This window comes from Ochotona curzoniae, unplaced genomic scaffold (assembly GCF_017591425.1).
Source record: "Ochotona curzoniae isolate NIBS_2020 unplaced genomic scaffold, NIBS_Ocur_1.0 scaffold_3208, whole genome shotgun sequence".
NCBI lineage: Eukaryota > Metazoa > Chordata > Mammalia > Lagomorpha > Ochotonidae > Ochotona > Ochotona curzoniae.
The window spans coordinates 1,738,893-1,755,054 of NW_024467106.1; the positions used below are offsets into that span (position 1 = coordinate 1,738,893).

The 16,162-nt window shown below is 65.0% G+C and overlaps 1 protein-coding gene across 4 annotated transcripts in view; it reads left to right on the forward strand.

The window, feature by feature from the left end:
* Positions 1–16,162, forward strand: part of VAV2 (vav guanine nucleotide exchange factor 2) — a 90,958-nt gene that overhangs the window by 37,473 nt on the left and 37,323 nt on the right. For all 4 annotated transcript variants that reach the window (XM_040963360.1, XM_040963358.1, XM_040963359.1 and 1 more), the window contains exon 3: positions 9,840–9,898. In XM_040963360.1, coding sequence (XP_040819294.1) covers positions 9,840–9,898 — 59 coding nt within the window. The remainder of the gene's footprint in view (positions 1–9,839; positions 9,899–16,162) is intronic.

Below are 16,162 nucleotides of genomic sequence, written 5' to 3' on the forward strand. Positions count from 1 at the left end.
TGTGTGTGGGGAGCGTGTGTGGGGGAGCGTGTGTGTGGGGAGCGTGTGTGTGGGGAGCGTGTGTGTGGGGAGCGTGTGTGTGGGGAGCGTGTGTGTTGGGGGAGCGTGTGTGGGGAAAGCGTGTCGGGGGAGTGGGGTGGAGGGCGTCCGCAGGTGGCCTGGCCCAGGCCCTGGGCTGGCTGTTGCTGCTTGTGGAGGCAGGGTAGGGGGTGGTGCCTGGCCTCTGCAGGGCATCTCCTCCCTGGGGACATGGCTGGGGTCGGGGGTGGGGGGCTTGGAGCAGCTGTGCCTCTGCTTTGTATGCCAAAGTGGGAGGAGGTGTGGGGGCCTTGCTGCCCATCCCCTCCCCCTCCCCCCGGTCCACATGTGCGAGGCATCAGTTTTTGTGGCAAATGCCCTGGGCTGTGGAGGTGGAGGGGTAAGGTGGGGGGATCCCCTTGGCTGACTGGACCTTGGAAGATGGCCTCGCCCTAGGGGACGTGTGACTTCTGAGTCTGCCCTGCCCCCACCCCCGGAAGGCATCCAGAAGTTGGCCTTTTCCATCCTTGTGGCCGGGCTGGTCCTGCAGCACGGGCCAGGGCAGCGGCAGGGACCAGGGTGGCCTGTACGTCCCGGGCCAGGGCAGCGGCAGGGACCAGGGTGGCCTGTATGTCCTGGAATAGTGTTCCCACTCCAGAGCCCTGGCTGTGTGCTCCGTGCAGCGTCCTGGGGGAGGATGGCGGCCGTGAGCCTGTGGCATTCCTGCTGGTCTGGGGCCTGGTTCATGGACCCTCCCTGCGTGGCCTGCCTGCAGTGGACACAGGTCTTGTGTGTTTAGAAGGGGTGTTGTCTGGCAGGCTGGTGTGCGCCCCGAGTGGCTGGCTGTCCATGCGCCTGCCTGTGCTGACTTGAGCTGCCCTAGTGCGTGTCCTGCAGGAGACATTGCCTGTCAGGGAGGCCGTTCCGGGACCTTGAGGGATGCCCCCTGCTGTGGTCGGCCTCGTCCCCTGTCCAGGGATGGTCCCGTGCCTGGGCTTTGTGGCTGACTTGGGAGAAGGGGGACTGCTGGGTGCACGCACACCTGGGGCTCCTCTGCTCCCAGCATCCTCTCTGAGCTGCCGGGTCCCCAGGAGGCCTTGCTTCCGTGTGAGTGAGGCTGCCTCTGCGTGCTTGGAAGTGTTTGTGTGAAGCTGGGGTTGTGTGTTTGCAAACATCTGGCATCTGAGGGAGGCCCCCTGAGGTCAGGGGCAGGCACCTGCTGTTGAAGGGGGGTGGGGTGAGATGGCACAGGGCCAGCGTCTGCCGAGTGCCCTGGAGTGCCTACGCTCTCCGGCCCACTCAGCCGGTGGCATAGGGGCAGCCGAGGGAGCCGGTCGGCTGATGTATTTATGTGCATGGCAGCTTCTTGGGTGAGTCCCTTCGAGCCGCACCTGGGGGGAATCTGGCGACCAGCAGCAGGGCAGGGTGCTCCCCAGGGGAGAGTGGCCCTGGAGTGGGAGCAGGAAGCAGACCAGGGAAATGGTGGCAGTTGGTGATGGAATGCTTAGCCAGTGACACGCATCTGCGTGGGGGTGCATAGCTGTGTACGCACGAGTAATGCTTGGCTGGGTCCCTGGGCAGTGGGGTGGTGCAGGTGGCACGCTCTTGTATGGGTGGGTGCTGCCCTCCCCAGGGCCCTGGGGCAAGTCCAGGCTGGGAGTACCTCAGTTCACTGGGCCGATGCAGGGGTCCGGGATGGACCATCCTGGGCTCCTGTAAAGTGGTCCGTGGGACCTGTGTCTGTGGACCTGCTGTGGCAGGACCTGCTCTTCCCACAGGAGAGAATGGGGGCACCCGTGTCCTCACCGAGGTCCCCTGGTGAAGCTCTGGCTGGCCTTGGTCTGTGCCCACCTGCTCCTCTGACACCCACCACCACTGCCCTCAGGTCCTGCACAGCCACGACCTCTGGCTCCCCTGCTGCAGACCAGAAACTCCCCCTCCCCCTCTGGGGCGCCTCTCTCTGTTCTTTGCTCTTGTAGGTGAGGGAGCCGAGTGGGGCTGTGTGAGAGCAGCTGTGAGTGTGGGGCAGGTGTGAGCAGGTGTCTGTGGGTGTGACCAGGTGTGGCCAGGTGTGTGCTCTGGGTGAGTGTGACCAAGTGTGAGCAGGTGTGTGCCCTGTGGGTGTAATCAGGTGTGAGCTTTGGGTGAGTGTGACCAGGTGTGAGCAGGTGTGTGCTCTGGGTGAGTGTGAGCAGGTGTGTGCTCTGGGTGTGAGCAAGGTGTGTGCTCTGGGTTGATATGACCAGGTGTGAGCAGGTGTGTGCTCTGGGTGACTGTGAGCAGGTGTGTGCCCTGGGTGGGTGCGACCAGGTGTGAGCAAGGTGTGTGCCCTGGGTGACTGTGAGCAGGTGTGTGCTCTGGGTGGGTGCGACCAGGTGTGAGCAGGTGTGTGCTCTGGGTGGGTGCGACCAGGTGTGAGCAGGTGTCTTGTGCTGAGGCTCATACTCTGTGATGGCAGCCCTGGAGGCTGAGGGTGCTGGGGAAGTGGCGCCCACACTGGCCCGCAGGTGACAGGGCTTTGAGTGAAGTGGAACAGGCCAGGGCCTGACACTGCCCTTTGGAGCAGTTTCCCGGTGGCGTCCTTGCTCAGGACCAGGGCAGTGAGATTGGTGTGGTGGCAGAGTGAATGTGGGTTGGGGGCCATCTCAGCACTGGGGACCCATGTGAGCCCACCTGTGCAGACACCAGCTCCCTGACCCCCTCCCACACAAAGCGCCACGTGGAACTGGTGGGGGAGTGGGAGGCCCCACCGCCACGCGCTGCCCCACCCAGCCCTGTTCCCGTAACTGCACGAGTTGGCAGTGAGGCGCTGCTGCCCGGGCTTCCTTGGGGATTCTTGTACCTTGCAGGCGGTGACTCAGCCTGCTGGGCAGCGTCGGTGTCTCCAGGAGCCTCGCCCTGAGAGGGAGGAGTGGGGGAGGGCGGCGCCGGTGCGGCTCAGGCTGGGGCCAGCCTCCTGCCAGGCCGGTCACCGCCTGCGTTCCCTGGGGCGCTGAGCCGGGCTGTGGCTGGGAGTGTCCGGACAAGACATGCATAGACAGTGAGTGGCCCCGGCCAGCCCACCCAGCCGGCTTCCGGCCGCCATTGCTGTCAGCACATTGCAGGCTCGCAGAACCAGAGGGCGCTGCTCGGGTCGCTTTGGTGTTGGGGGGCTGTGGCCCGTCCCCAGCTGATGGCCTGGGCCTTAGGGTGGACGGCCAGTTGGCTGGACTTAGGGATGGGATGGAGTCAGAGGGACACGTGGCTTCCGCCTCATCGGCCTTGCGACACCCCAGAGGACCTGCCAGCGCCCTGGGCCTCGCGACACCCCAGAGGACCTGCCAGCGCCCTGGGCCTCGCGACACCCCAGAGGACCTGCCAGCATGCCCTGGGCCTCGCGACACCCCAGAGGACCTGCCAGTGCCCTGGGCCTCGCGACACCCCAGAGGACCTGCCAGCATGCCCTGGGCCTCGCGACACCCCAGAGGACCTGCCAGCATGCCCTGGGCCTCGCGACACCCCAGAGGACCTGCCAGCGCCCTGGGCCTCGCGACACCCCAGAGGACCCCAGGGCAGCCTCATGGGGCGTTTGCCACCTGAGCCTGCATGGTGTCCTCTGCCACCACATCCACGAGGAGTCAGCCTCAAACTCGGAGGGGACCTTGGTTCTGGAAGTTGCTGGTGGCGTCCGGGCGTGACTTGCCTCTATTCCAGCTGGGTTTGTGGTTTTCCTCTGTAAGATGAAGACTTGGGCCGGATTGCGCCCAAGGCCCCGCCCCCTCCTTGCCCGGGCTGGTCCCTGTCAGGAAGTTGTCATGACATCGGAAACAGCGACCCCTCAGGGCCTCGTCTGGCGCTGTCCAAGCCCTGTGGCTCACAGACATTTGTCCTGGTGTCGTGGGCTGCAGCAGGACATGGCCGCTGTCGGTGGGACTCCCAGGCCCGATGGACAGGACCTGATCGAAGCAGCACAGGGACAGAGGCGCAGGGGCAGCTGCTGGCTCTGCAGGGTTATCGATTGGTGATGCCTGCCCTGGGCATGGTGGGGGCGTGATGGCCCTGTATTTGCCAGCCCCACGGGTAGGGACCTGGAGCCCAGAGAGGAGAGGACAGCGGGGCAGGGGGCAAGCCGGGAGAGGCCGGGGCAGTGGGGGCAAGCCAGGAGAGGCCAGGACAGTGGGGGCAGGCCGGGAGAGGCCAGGGCAGTGGGTCAGGCCGGGGCAGTGGGGGCAGCAGGGGGGCAGTGGGGACAGGCCTAGGCAAGCTGGGAGAGGCCGGGACAGTGGGGGCAGGCTGGGAGAGGCCGGGACAGGGGGGGCAGGCTGGGGCTGCGAGCCTGGCTCTGTCCTGGCTCAGCTTCCTTGTCACCTCTGATGAGTTCTAATAGCTGTTTCAGCGACAGGCCTGCCACGGCGCTCCTGTGGCCCACTCCGCCCTCCCTTCTGGGAACTGTGGACTCTCGCGGTGGGCGGGGCGGCCATGGAGGGTCAAAGTCGCCCGCAGCCTCCTTCCGTGCATGGGTCACGGCCTGGCGTCACCCTGCAGCCTGCTTCTTCCCGCTGTGGCACCCGATGCAGTGTGACCCAGAGCCCAGGTCTCAGGGTTTGCAGGCAGACTTCTGCTGCCTGTGCTGGTCCTGGGTTCTCGTCTCCGGGGAGGCGAGGAGTTGGTTCCAGCCCCGTCGTCTGCAGGACCACACTGCTGGGGAGCTGGCGCTGTGGAGCCGCAGAGGAGAGAGTGCTGGGAGCTGAGGCTGCGAGAGCGAGCCAGGCTCCCACGCTCTCCCCGTGTCGCCTCTGCTGTGCCCTGCAGTGCACCTCCCCACGCCGTCTGCCTGCCCTGGACTGTGCCATGGTCACAGTGGCGACAGCTTCCCCCAGGCCACCACTGGGAGGGGCTCAGTCACGCCTTCCAGCCTGTTCTCTGCACCTGCCCAAGACTCCCAGGGTGGTCCAAGCCAGCCAGAGCCTGCACCTTCACTCCTGGGGAAGGGAGGGGTGGGAGTGGCCCTGGAGGACAGGTCCTGGCTCCATGCAGGCTGCTCCGAGGGCCCTGCCTAACGTTGTGGGCAGGGTTGAGTCCCAGCTCCGAGCTGGCAGCTCCAGGGACATCAGGGTGTCCTGTGCCATGCTTCCTCGTGGGTGGCAGCTGGGGTTCCAGAGTTGCCCACTCAGGCCCACCCTTGCCATGAGACCTCGGTCACTTGGTCATATGATGTTGCCCTCCCATTGCCCCCCAGCCTTGGCCCCCTCAGCCGTAGTATCTTTGCAGGGGCGGTGGGAGGTGGGGTGGGGTGGGAAGGCGTGGGTAGCCTTGGGGTGGTGTGGGGCCATTGGGGTCAGTCTTTCCTTGGTCTTCCGCTTCTTGCATCAGAGGTATGAGATGGAGGGTCATATCCCCCTGCCCATCGTCCATCCAGCCATCTGTCCACCCACCAACCTGCCCGCCTGCCCATTGTCCGTCCACCTACCCACCCACCTGCCTGCCTGCCCATCGTCCATCCAGCCATCTGTCCACCCACCACCTGCACATCATCCAGCCATCTGTCTGTCCGCCCACCCACTCGCCCCGCTGCCCATCGTCTGTCCGCCCACCCACTCGCCCCGCTGCCCATCGTCTGTCCGCCCACCCACTCGCCCCGCTGCCCATCGTCTGTCCGCCCACCCACTCGCCCCGCTGCCCATCGTCTGCCCACCCACTCGCCCCGCTGCCCATCGTCTGCCCACCCACTCGCCCCGCTGCCCATCGTCTGCCCACCCACTCGCCCCGCTGCCCATCGTCTGCCCACCCACCCACTCGCCCCACTGCCCATCGTCTGCCCACCCACTCGCCCCGCTGCCCATCGTCTGTCCGCCCACCCACTCGCCCCGCTGCCCATCGTCTGCCCACCCACTCGCCCCGCTGCCCATCGTCTGCCCACCCACTCGCCCCGCTGCCCATCGTCTGCCCACCCACTCGCCCCGCTGCCCATCGTCTGCCCACCCACCCACTCGCCCCACTGCCCATCGTCTGCCCACCCACTCGCCCCGCTGCCCATCGTCTGTCCGCCCACCCACTCGCCCCGCTGCCCATCGTCTGTCCGCCCACCCACTCGCCCCGCTGCCCATCGTCTGCCCACCCACTCGCCCCGCTGCCCATCGTCTGCCCACCCACTCGCCCCGCTGCCCATCGTCTGCCCACCCACTCGCCCCGCTGCCCATCGTCTGCCCACCCACCCACTCGCCCCACTGCCCATCGTCTGCCCACCCACTCGCCCCGCTGCCCATCGTCTGTCCGCCCACCCACTCGCCCCGCTGCCCATCGTCTGTCCGCCCACCCACTCGCCCCGCTGCCCATCGTCTGCCCACCCACTCGCCCCGCTGCCCATCGTCTGCCCACCCACTCGCCCCGCTGCCCATCGTCTGCCCACCCACTCGCCCCGCTGCCCATCGTCTGCCCACCCACCCACTCGCCCCACTGCCCATCGTCTGCCCACCCACTCGCCCCGCTGCCCATCGTCTGTCCGCCCACCCACTCGCCCCGCTGCCCATCGTCTGTCCGCCCACCCACTCGCCCCGCTGCCCATCGTCTGTCCGCCCACCCACTCGCCCCGCTGCCCATCGTCTGTCCGCCCACCCACTCGCCCCGCTGCCCATCGTCTGTCCACCCACTCGTTTTCCGTCCATTGTCTCCTCATCCATCATCCCTGCACCGCCCATCCCACATCCATCCCGTGTCCATCTGTCCATCTTCCTCCTGTCCGCCTCACTTCTGTCCATCTGCTGCCCTCCCACACAGTGGAGAATAGGTGACCTCAGGGCAGGGTGCAAAGGGTCAGGAGTTAGTCCTGGGACCTGGCTGGCCCCACACCCTGGCAGCTGAAGGTCTTGCTGCAGATTCCCTGAGAACAAGCAGGTGTCTGGATTTGGGGCGCTGTCCGGGTCACAGCGAGAGCTCAGCGGGGTGCTGCAGGAGGACCGGCGATTCTGAGGCCCTAGCTGAGGCCCCGCCCGGTCTCCCCTTGGCTCCTGAGTGGCTGTTGCTTGGGCTTCCTCCTGGGGCCAGCCAGGCGCGCTTACCCGCCCTCCACGCTGCCCATGCATGGTAGGTGGGCATGTTCCGGGTTTGATGCTCAGCTGTGGGTCTGGCTTGCAGCGCCTTCCATGACGGCCTGCCCCTGCCCGTCCCTGCGCCATGCAGAGCGCTGGAGGCCCCTCCTGTGGCTGGGACGGGTTTCTAGTGAAGCCCCCTCGTGGGCTGCCTCGAGCTTTCCCTGACCTCACTCCCAGTGTCCAGGAAGGAAACAGTGGGCTCTGGTCAGAGTAGGGGAGTGATGGGTCGCCCCTGGCTTCAGGCTGTGCTCCCTGTGGCTTCCGCTGTGACAGGAGCTGCCCAGGCGGCGTGTGGAGTGAGGCTGGTCACCTCAGCGTCGGGCTGGGGCTGTGCGGCTTGTTCTTGGGGGGCGGAGCATGTCAGCATGGGGGATGGGACCCTCTGGGACCCGGGTTGGCAGGGAGGCTTTGCCCCACGGCTGCTCGGCTTGCCCTGGGGCAGGAGGGCACGTGAGGGTGCTGGTGTCTGCTCCTGTGCCTGCAGAGACCTCCACAAATTCCAGGGGCCGGCCGGCGTGGGCCAGCCGTGGCCAGAAGGGTCGTGAGGTCGTGTTGCCGCAGTGGACGTGGGCCCAGTGGATCCAGCCACACGCTGCGGTCCACTAGTTGAGGTCACTGAGTGTGGAGTGACCTGGGATGCCCGTTGCTGTGGACTTGGAGCCGGGGTCCAGCCCTCAGAGCCCCACAGCCCTGCCCAGGCTGCTGCGGGAGCACGGAGGCTGACCATGGGGAGGTCGCGATGGCCACCCACCTGTGACCCCTGCTAGCTGGGAGGAATTTGCAGGGTGCCACACCAGGTCATTCTATCCTTCAGGGACCCCCAGGGAATGCAGATTCTGGGCCCTCGAGCCTCCTGTGATGGTTGTGGGTGTTGTGAAATCTGGGGGCCAAGCTGCCCCCGCCACCGGATGTGGCTGGACTGGAGGCTGCGATCTGGCCGGGTGGTGTCGGCCCTGACCCGCAGTGGACTCGGTGAGCAGCACAGCTGGCCGTGCAGCTGGATCACCTGCAAGGCTGGTCCTCCCGGGTACGGGCTCTGGGTCCTCTCGTCCTGTTCCCTAGCACCACTTCTCTCGGAGGGGCGAAGCCGTGTGTCGGGGAGCGAGGGGAGGGAGGCAGGGCCAGGGTCTGCATTCATTCGCTTCGCTGGAGTGGAAGTAAAAGCTGTGAGAATGTCACGGTCTGACACTTGCCTTGCGGGAGGAATCATGGTCCACAGGGACCTGGAACTCCGTCCTGGGAGGGGCAGCGCTGCCTCTCTCCACCCCTGCAGACGGTGGTCCCGCCTGAGCCCCGGCCATCCCAGGGTCTGCTCACCCCTGGGCTGGGTCGCTGTAGTCGGGCTCCCACAATGGGCCCTGCACAGTGCCAGCAGGGGGGTCTGTAGCCTTAGCAGGCAGCGGGGCTGGGCGGTGGTGGTGGGGCTCTGGCTCCTGCCTGCTGGCCAGTGTGGCCCAGGTCAGGAGCTGCCTCGACTCGGAAACACCGAGTGCTGGTGTCGGGGCCGTGACCACGGGAGACCTGCCTGTGTGCCTGTGGGTCCTGGCTGCCTCGCTGTTTTGGGTGCCACTGCCCAGAGCGGGGCCTGTGCACTCACTCCTGGTGGCAGCGGCCTTCATCCCCTCCATCCTCCCTGGGTGCTGACGATGCCTTGGTAAGGGGGAGTCCATGCCCCACTGCCACTCCCGGAGGTGATCGGCAGGCCGGCTGGGCGGCGCAGGAGAAGGGCGGCTCGTGCACTTTGCTGGCCGAGGCCTCGAATGGGGGGCACATGGTGGTCTCCCTGTATTTTCTGTTTGCCGTCAGCACCCAGAGCTCTTAGCTCGGCAGACACAGCCAGACCCAGTTGCTGCTTGTGTCTGAGAGCCCCCTCGGGGGACGGCAGTGTGGGGCCCCCGCTGGGGCTCACTGCATCTGAAGCCAGAGACCCTCACAGCCCTGTGGGTCTACCATTCAGTCTTTGTGAGGTGTGCTGCTGGGAAGGCCACTGGCGTGGGGCTGAGCCCAGAAAGGTCACGCACGCAGGCGTGTCTGCATCTACGAGCCCCACACTTGCTCCTGCACTGCCTGCTCCTGGGGGCCCTCTTCCCGCCTGATGAATGGCCAGCATCTGCCACCTGCTGTGCTTCTGGCACTTCTGGAAGTAGCTGCTTTGTTTAAGGCGAAGAGTGCTGGGAGAAGGAAGGGGTGGCAGGGGGGCACCACTGCTCCTCATGTGTCCCACGTTGGAAAGGGCCCAGCCGGGCACGATGCCGGGGGCTGTCATGCTCTGAACTCCCTGGGTGCCCGTCTCCCTGCACAAAGGGGCAGCCAGCCCCGTGTGGTCACCTGTGCATCCGCAGGACCTTGTCTGCCATGTGACCCTGGGCCTGTCGCATAGCCTCCTTGGGCTTGTATATCCCCTGCTCTGAGTGAGGCAGGCCCCGGTAGGGCACCCCATGGAAGCTTCCAGAGCAGCGGCCTGGGACGAGCCCTCTGTTATGGCAGGCAGGAGGGGACAGGAGTGTGTGAGCAGGGTTGGATTTGGGGCCGTGAACACATGGTGTGAGCCCGAGAATAGTAAGAGGGAGACACTGGGCTTGTGGTTCCATCAGCCGTGGGACTGTGTATGGGCTTGGCAGCACCTGCTTGTGTGTGACCATGTGTGGGTTTGGTGGCACCGGCGTGCGTGGCAGCCATGCGTGGCTTGGTGGCACTGGCGTGCGTGGCTTTGGGCGGAATCACAGGTGCTCTCTCTCTTGTCCCCCCCAGGTCATCTCAGCAGTGTCGCGACTCTCCCTGCACAGCATCGCCCAGAACAAAGGCATCAGGTGAGCCCAGGAGCCACGGTTCCCCTGTGGGCGCTGTCGTGGGGCCCGTGTGTGTGGTGTGAATTCCCCGTGGGAGCTGCCTGCTGGTGGCGGCTGAGGGCGTGAAGTGGGGACCTCGTGCACGGCTGGGAAGCTGCTGAGCACCTGACTGCCGGCTGCAGGATCTCTGATTTAGGTAATAAGATCAGCAGATTAACTCTCACCAATTGTTGCGTAACGAAGTGTGCACCCCCACAGGGGCTCTGTCACTGGGAGAGACGCTGGCGACCGAGGGGATGGGCCCTTGGCCCAGCAGACCTGGCCAGTGGTCTCAGCGGAGGGGGATGGGCAGCCCAGGTGAGAGCAGCTCCCAGGGGCAGGAACCAAGGATTTGGTACTCCCAGGAAGCCTGTGGCTGGGCACAGAGACCCCACGGGCAGGGAGTGAGGACCCCCGTCCTGTAGGCCACCACAGCATTGAGAGCCCCCACTGGGAGTGAGGCGGAGTGGATGAGGCCCAGGCAGCGTTGTGTGGGTGCCCTGGCTGGGGGCGGGGTCACGGGCAGGTGCCCTGGCTGGGGACCATGTGCTGGGTGTGGGGTCACTGGCAGGTGCCCTGGCTGGGGGCGGGGGTCACTGGCAGGTGCCCTGGCTGGGGACCGCGTGCTGGGGGCGGGGTCAAGGAAGGGTGTCCCGGCTGGGAGCCGTGTCCTGGGGTCAGGGCACAGGCAGGGGCAGTGTCACTGGCTTGCCGAGTTTCTTCTGCCTTTGGGTTCTTGGAGGCCTTAGAATTGCCTTTGTGTCGGACTTTTTTTCAGTGTATATTTTAGTTTATTTTTCATATTGTTTGCGTCATTGAGGGATGCACGCCTGTGCGGGCCTCTGGTGAGGAGGCCAGGGCAGGTGTGGAGGAAGGTATGTGGGGACACACGTTTCAATTGTTTTTCTCCTGTGTCCACGGGAGGTGGAGGGAGCCACTCCTTGGCGTCCAAGTTCACGAGCTCCCGGCTATGGGGGGCCGTCCTTTGATGCCTTTGAGACCCTGATGTGAGGCCCAGGTTAGCCTGACCCGGACACGCCCTCCGGCTTCGTGCCTCTAAACCACCCTGGGAGCCAGGGCGGGCAGGAATGGCGTGGGGGGTTGTGTCTAAAGCCTTCTCCTAGAGCCCCCGCCCTCCCTGGGATGCCTGGCCTGGGGCCACCTCCATGGTGGGTGCTTGTGAGCCTCCGGGGTGGGGGATCCAGCAGGGCTTGGGTTGCTGGTCCAGATCTGAGGCCCGCCTGAGAGATGGGTGCCGGGCTCATGAGCCCTGGGAGGCGGTGACCCGATGAGGTTCATGTCACCTGGGCCTGTTCCTTGCTCTTGCCCGTGAGTAAGAAAGGCATAGCTGTGGGAGCAGACCCCGATGCCCATGGAGCGTATGGCAGCCCGTGTGGTACCATCGCAGAGGAAGCAGAGCAGGGCAAATTGGACGGCCACCCCTGCAGACGATGGAGACAGGGTGGTGTAGGTCAGCCAGCGGGCACTGGGAGGGCTGCATCACCCCTGGGTCGGTGATCACAGCACTGCAATCTATCCAAGCCGCTTGCCCAGAGCCCTAGGCACGTGCCACGGCGGGAGCCCGGGCTGGGAGCAGGTGGTGCTTTGAAACCTGACGTGTATAAAGGAACAAGTGTAGCATGTTCTAGGGTCTGAGAGTAACGCCTGGGCAGGTGTTTGGGGCAGCAGGAAGCCCCCGGAGTGGTAGTGTGCGGGGTCGGGGTCCCTGTGAGAGGGGCTCGGAGGGCTCAGGTAGCCGTCACTGCCACCGCTTGGGACGCCCAGTGGTGCTCGTGGCTCTGGCCTGGCTCAGCCATCGTAGGCGTCCTCTGCTTCTCGGTAAATGGAAACGGACAGAGGGAGGAAGCCAGCAAAGAGCCTCCCCCTCCCCCAAGAACTTTCTAGAACATGCCAGCACCCCTGAGGCCCTCCCAGGCATTCCCTGCTGCCAAGTGAGGCTTTCTCTAACACGTGTGTCGTTTCTGAGCAGCGTGGTGCGCTCTGCTCTCCCTGGTTTTAGAGCGCCGAGCTGCCAGGCTTCCGAGCAGCACTGCCCGTGCCGGTCCTGGAGGGGGCTGTGAGCCCTGGGGTGGGGTGGGGATGGCATGGAGCACAGGGTGTGTCCTGCCCCCTGACACGTTTGGCGGACCCTCGAGGTCAGGGTGGACTCCCTGCTGGCGTCCCCGTGCCTGCTTTGATAGGTCAGTGGGCCCTGTGCCGAGACCCCCCGAGCTGCAGCCTCCTGGTCAGCGCCCGCTCCCTGTGCCCATGTAGACGGGGTGCTGCGAAGGCCGTTCTGAGGGCAGTGCCAGGTGCCCCGGGCTGCCAACACCTTCCTTTGTTGTCCACCATTGCCCAGAAGGGCTCAGCGACACCCACGGGTGCGGTCACTGCTGGCCGAGGCGCAGGGGGAGGGAGGAGCGGGGGCATGCACCATCAGAGGTGGTGTGCCTGGGGAGGACGCCGTTAGGGGGAGCGGGGAGCAGTGGTCCAGGGCTTCCTGATCAGGGGCTCCACACACGTGCCTGCTCTCCTCCCCTCCCTTTCATGGCCTTGTTTGAGCCCAGTCTGGAATGTTCTGGGAGCTTTCCCTCTGCAGCCCCTCTACCCTTGGACAGGGCCATCCAAGCAGGGTACCTGTGTGGGTGCATACACGTGAGCGATGCCCTTCCTCCATGTGGGCTCCCGAGTCTTCCAGCGCTTCCTGGTGCCTTCCAACAGCCTGTCCCGGGCACCGGGCTCCACCGTGAGAGTGTTGCTAATTAACTAGAGGTTTGGTTCCGCCAAACCCCTTCTTTCTGAAACCCTCAAGCCAAGCCCACTGCTCCATCTCCTTGGCTGGGAAGGAACCAGCCACATCACTCTAAAAGTGTGGCTCCTGTGCTTGTACCATGAGCTGATTTCCTATAAAATCCCAGCTGTGCACTGCAGAGGCTGCTGAGTCAGACTTAGTGCAAGAATCCCTCCCTGGTGCTGGCTGGGAGACTCAGCTTTGGTAGGTAGCTATGGAGAGCAGGGCAGTCCCAGGGCCAGACACCTGCTCGGTAGGTGGCAAAGGGGGTGTTTGTCACAGCTGGGGTGGGGGTCTTGATTGGAGGCCAGCGTGGTGGGGAGCGTGGAGATGGTGAAGGGTGACACGGACTAAGGGAGGTCAGAGCTGTGACAGATGCTTCTGTGCGTGGCAGGTGTGGCTGGGTCCCTGTGGTGGCCTCCGGGTGCCGTGGCAGGTGTGGCTGGCTCTGTGTGGTGGCCACAAACAACCCCAGCTGGGTGCTGTGTTCTGGGTCCTTCCATGCTGTGTTCTGGGTCCTTCCCTGCATCCGTGTGTGAAGTGACCACATCTTGCTCTTCCCGGATGGACTTCGGGGTGACAGTGGGGTGTGCAGGGCAGGTTGGGCTGACGAAGGGGCAGGAGAAACGACCTCTCCTGGAATTCATGGCTATAGTGTCCTTATCCGCTTCCACTGAATCCCCCGCCCCTCCGTGTCCCACGCCCCATGCACTGGCTTCTCCGAAGCCCTCCTGTCTCCCAGCCACGGGCAGGGCTTTGAACCCATTCCCTCGACCGGACCTGCAGCTGCCTTCCCCTGGACGCCTGAGTGGCCGATAAGGGCTTGAACTCCAGTCCTGCTTGCGCAGCAGAGTGGAAGTGTGACCTCCTCCAGCCCCTTGACCCACTGCGGGGCAGAAGGTCCAGGGGACGCTGCTGCGTGCTCTTTAGCGCCATCCTGTGGCATGGTGGTGCAACGCCACGTGGCCTGCCCATGGCTGCTGCGTGGCTAGCTGGGCTGGGGCAGGCGACAGTTGGGGGTGGCAGCACAGGGCAGGTGTGGGACAGCCGCTGGAGCCTCCGCAGCGGGCAGGGGGCACTTGTGTCTGTATAGAGTCAGAAACACCGCTGTATCTCTTTCTCTTTTTTAATTGGAATGTCAGATTTACACAGAAGCAGAGGCAGAAAGATCTTCTGCTGGTTCACTCCCCAAGTGGCTGCAATGGCCGGAGCTGAACCAATCCAAAGCCAGGAGGCAGGAGCTTCTTCTGGGTCTGCCGTATGAGTGCATGGTCTCAAGGCCTTGGGCCGTCCTCCACTGCCTTCCCAGGGCATAGGCAAGGAGCTGGATGGGAAGTGGAGCAGCTGGGACATGAACTGGGGCCCATATGGGATCCCAGCACGTGCAAGCTGAGGGCTTTAGTCACTAGGCTACTGCACCGGGTCCCCTTCCTTTGGTCCTCCCTTCCACCCACTCACCTGCTCATCGCCTCCGTCTGTCCGTGCACCCACCCACGCCCTGACCCAATTATCCACCCACCCAGCCACCTGTCCGTCCCCTGTCATCTGTCCACCCATCCGTCCCCTGTCACTTATCCCCTCGGCCGCCCACCTGTCTGTCACTTGTTTGCCTGTTCTGTGGCCATCGGCCCTAGCCTTGCTGTGGTGGTGGTGTTGCGGCCTCTGTACTCCAGCCGTGTAGGGTCAGGGTTCACATCCCCTGCCCGCCCCACTGTTGGCACACAAGGCTCTTATAAGGGGGGAGGGTGGACGCATGAGTAGGACTTGGTTCTGGTGGGAAGCAAGCAAAGGCTGAGTCCTCCTTACCCATAAGCCTCAGCATCCTCCCCCACAAGCTGAGGACCCGGGGTAGCCCTCGTGGGGCTCTGGGGTGCAGAGGCTCAGCTCGGGCCCGACCACGGTAGGTTCGCAAGCTGGTCTTCAGGTGGGGGAGGAGCTGCCTGTTTGGGCCTCCATTTCTCCATTTGCAGAGAGAGGATGATCAGCACCCCCTGGCAGGCTGGGAGGGTAAGAGGAGGCCGGGTCCCCGGAAGTCTGCGCGCAGCAGGTGGCCGGGAAGGTGGTCTCCTTGCTCTGTGGTGGCGGCTGCTGAAGCTGGGTCCCTGGGGGAGCTCGCAGTCCCGAGCTCTCGCCTCTCCCAGCAGCCTCGGGGCTCTGAATGTGCAAGCAAGCAGCTGGAGCCGACGTGAGCACAGTGCGTGCAGCTGCGCTCGCCTGTCCGCTCTGGTTTGCAGCTCGGGGCTTCACGTGGACGCCCCGGGCCTCCTCCGGGCTGCTTGTTCTCCTGACCCCATGCCCGTGTCCCGGGGTGCCTGTCAGTGGATCCCGACTGACACGTGTCACTGTGACACGATGAGAAAGCGGTGCAGTCTAGTGGAAACCTGGTTTCCTCCTGGCCGAGAGCGAGCGAGACGGAAAACTAGCCATCTAGCTGCCGGTGCTGGGCCCGGGTCGGCCTGCATTGCCATGATGACGCCTGGAGCACCATGCTAGGCTCAGTTCCAGGACCCCTGTGGGGGGCGCTAGCTAAGCCTGGGTCACTAACACTGAGGGAACCCCTCTTTACGGATGGGGAGACCGAGGCCCCGTGGCTGCCACTGCCCTGAGGTCTCCTGAGGTCCCGACTCCCCGTGAGATCATCAGTTCTTCACTTACATGCCCCGTTCTGCCCTCTTCCTTTGCGGCTGCCTGGCTGTGCCAGGTGCTGGGGCACCGTGTGGCTCTTGGGGACCTTGTTGGCCCTGTGGGGACGGGGGCAGGACTGCTGCTAGGGCAGGTGGGGCGCTCCCCTGCTTTTCCCGGGGACTGTGGCTCTGCTGACTTCTGGGTGTTAGCCTGTTGCCGCCCAGGCCTGGGAGAGGTGATGTCCACGTTTGTGAGCTGGACGGCACTGGGTGGCTGTCCAGCCGAGCGGGAATGCGGGCTCTGCTGAGCAGCGAACTCTGGGGCAGGGGTGACCCCCGCTGTGTCCCCAGTCCTGGCCTGCCCTGGCTGGAGGCTTTGGGCATCGCGGTCCAGGGCCCCTTCCTCAGCTCCCTGCTGTGGCCAGCAGCTGGGAGGGAGCTTGGGGTCGCGTCAGGTGAGTGGGGCTGGGCGGGCTCTCGCTTCACTGCACAGTGATGCTCTTCCTGTCACGGACGCCGCAGCCCAAGCAGCGTTGGCTCCCGGAGCAGTGGCAGCGTGCACGTGCCTGGCCGCTGGCTCCTGGGGCAGTGGCAGTGAACACGTGCCTGGCCGCTGGCCCCGGCCACCGTCCTCTCAGCACGCGTCCGTCCTCCCCCACAGGAGAGGAGACGAGCTCCTTGTGTGACAGCAGCGCCAAGCCAGACTCGTGTTCTGCAAATGTCCCCATTAGACATTGATGAGGCAGCTGTGTGAGTTAGTGCAAAGCCACGTCGCTCCGAGCAGCAGCTGGTGCTGCGGCCTGGGTGTGCGGCGGGCAGTGGGCGCAGCAG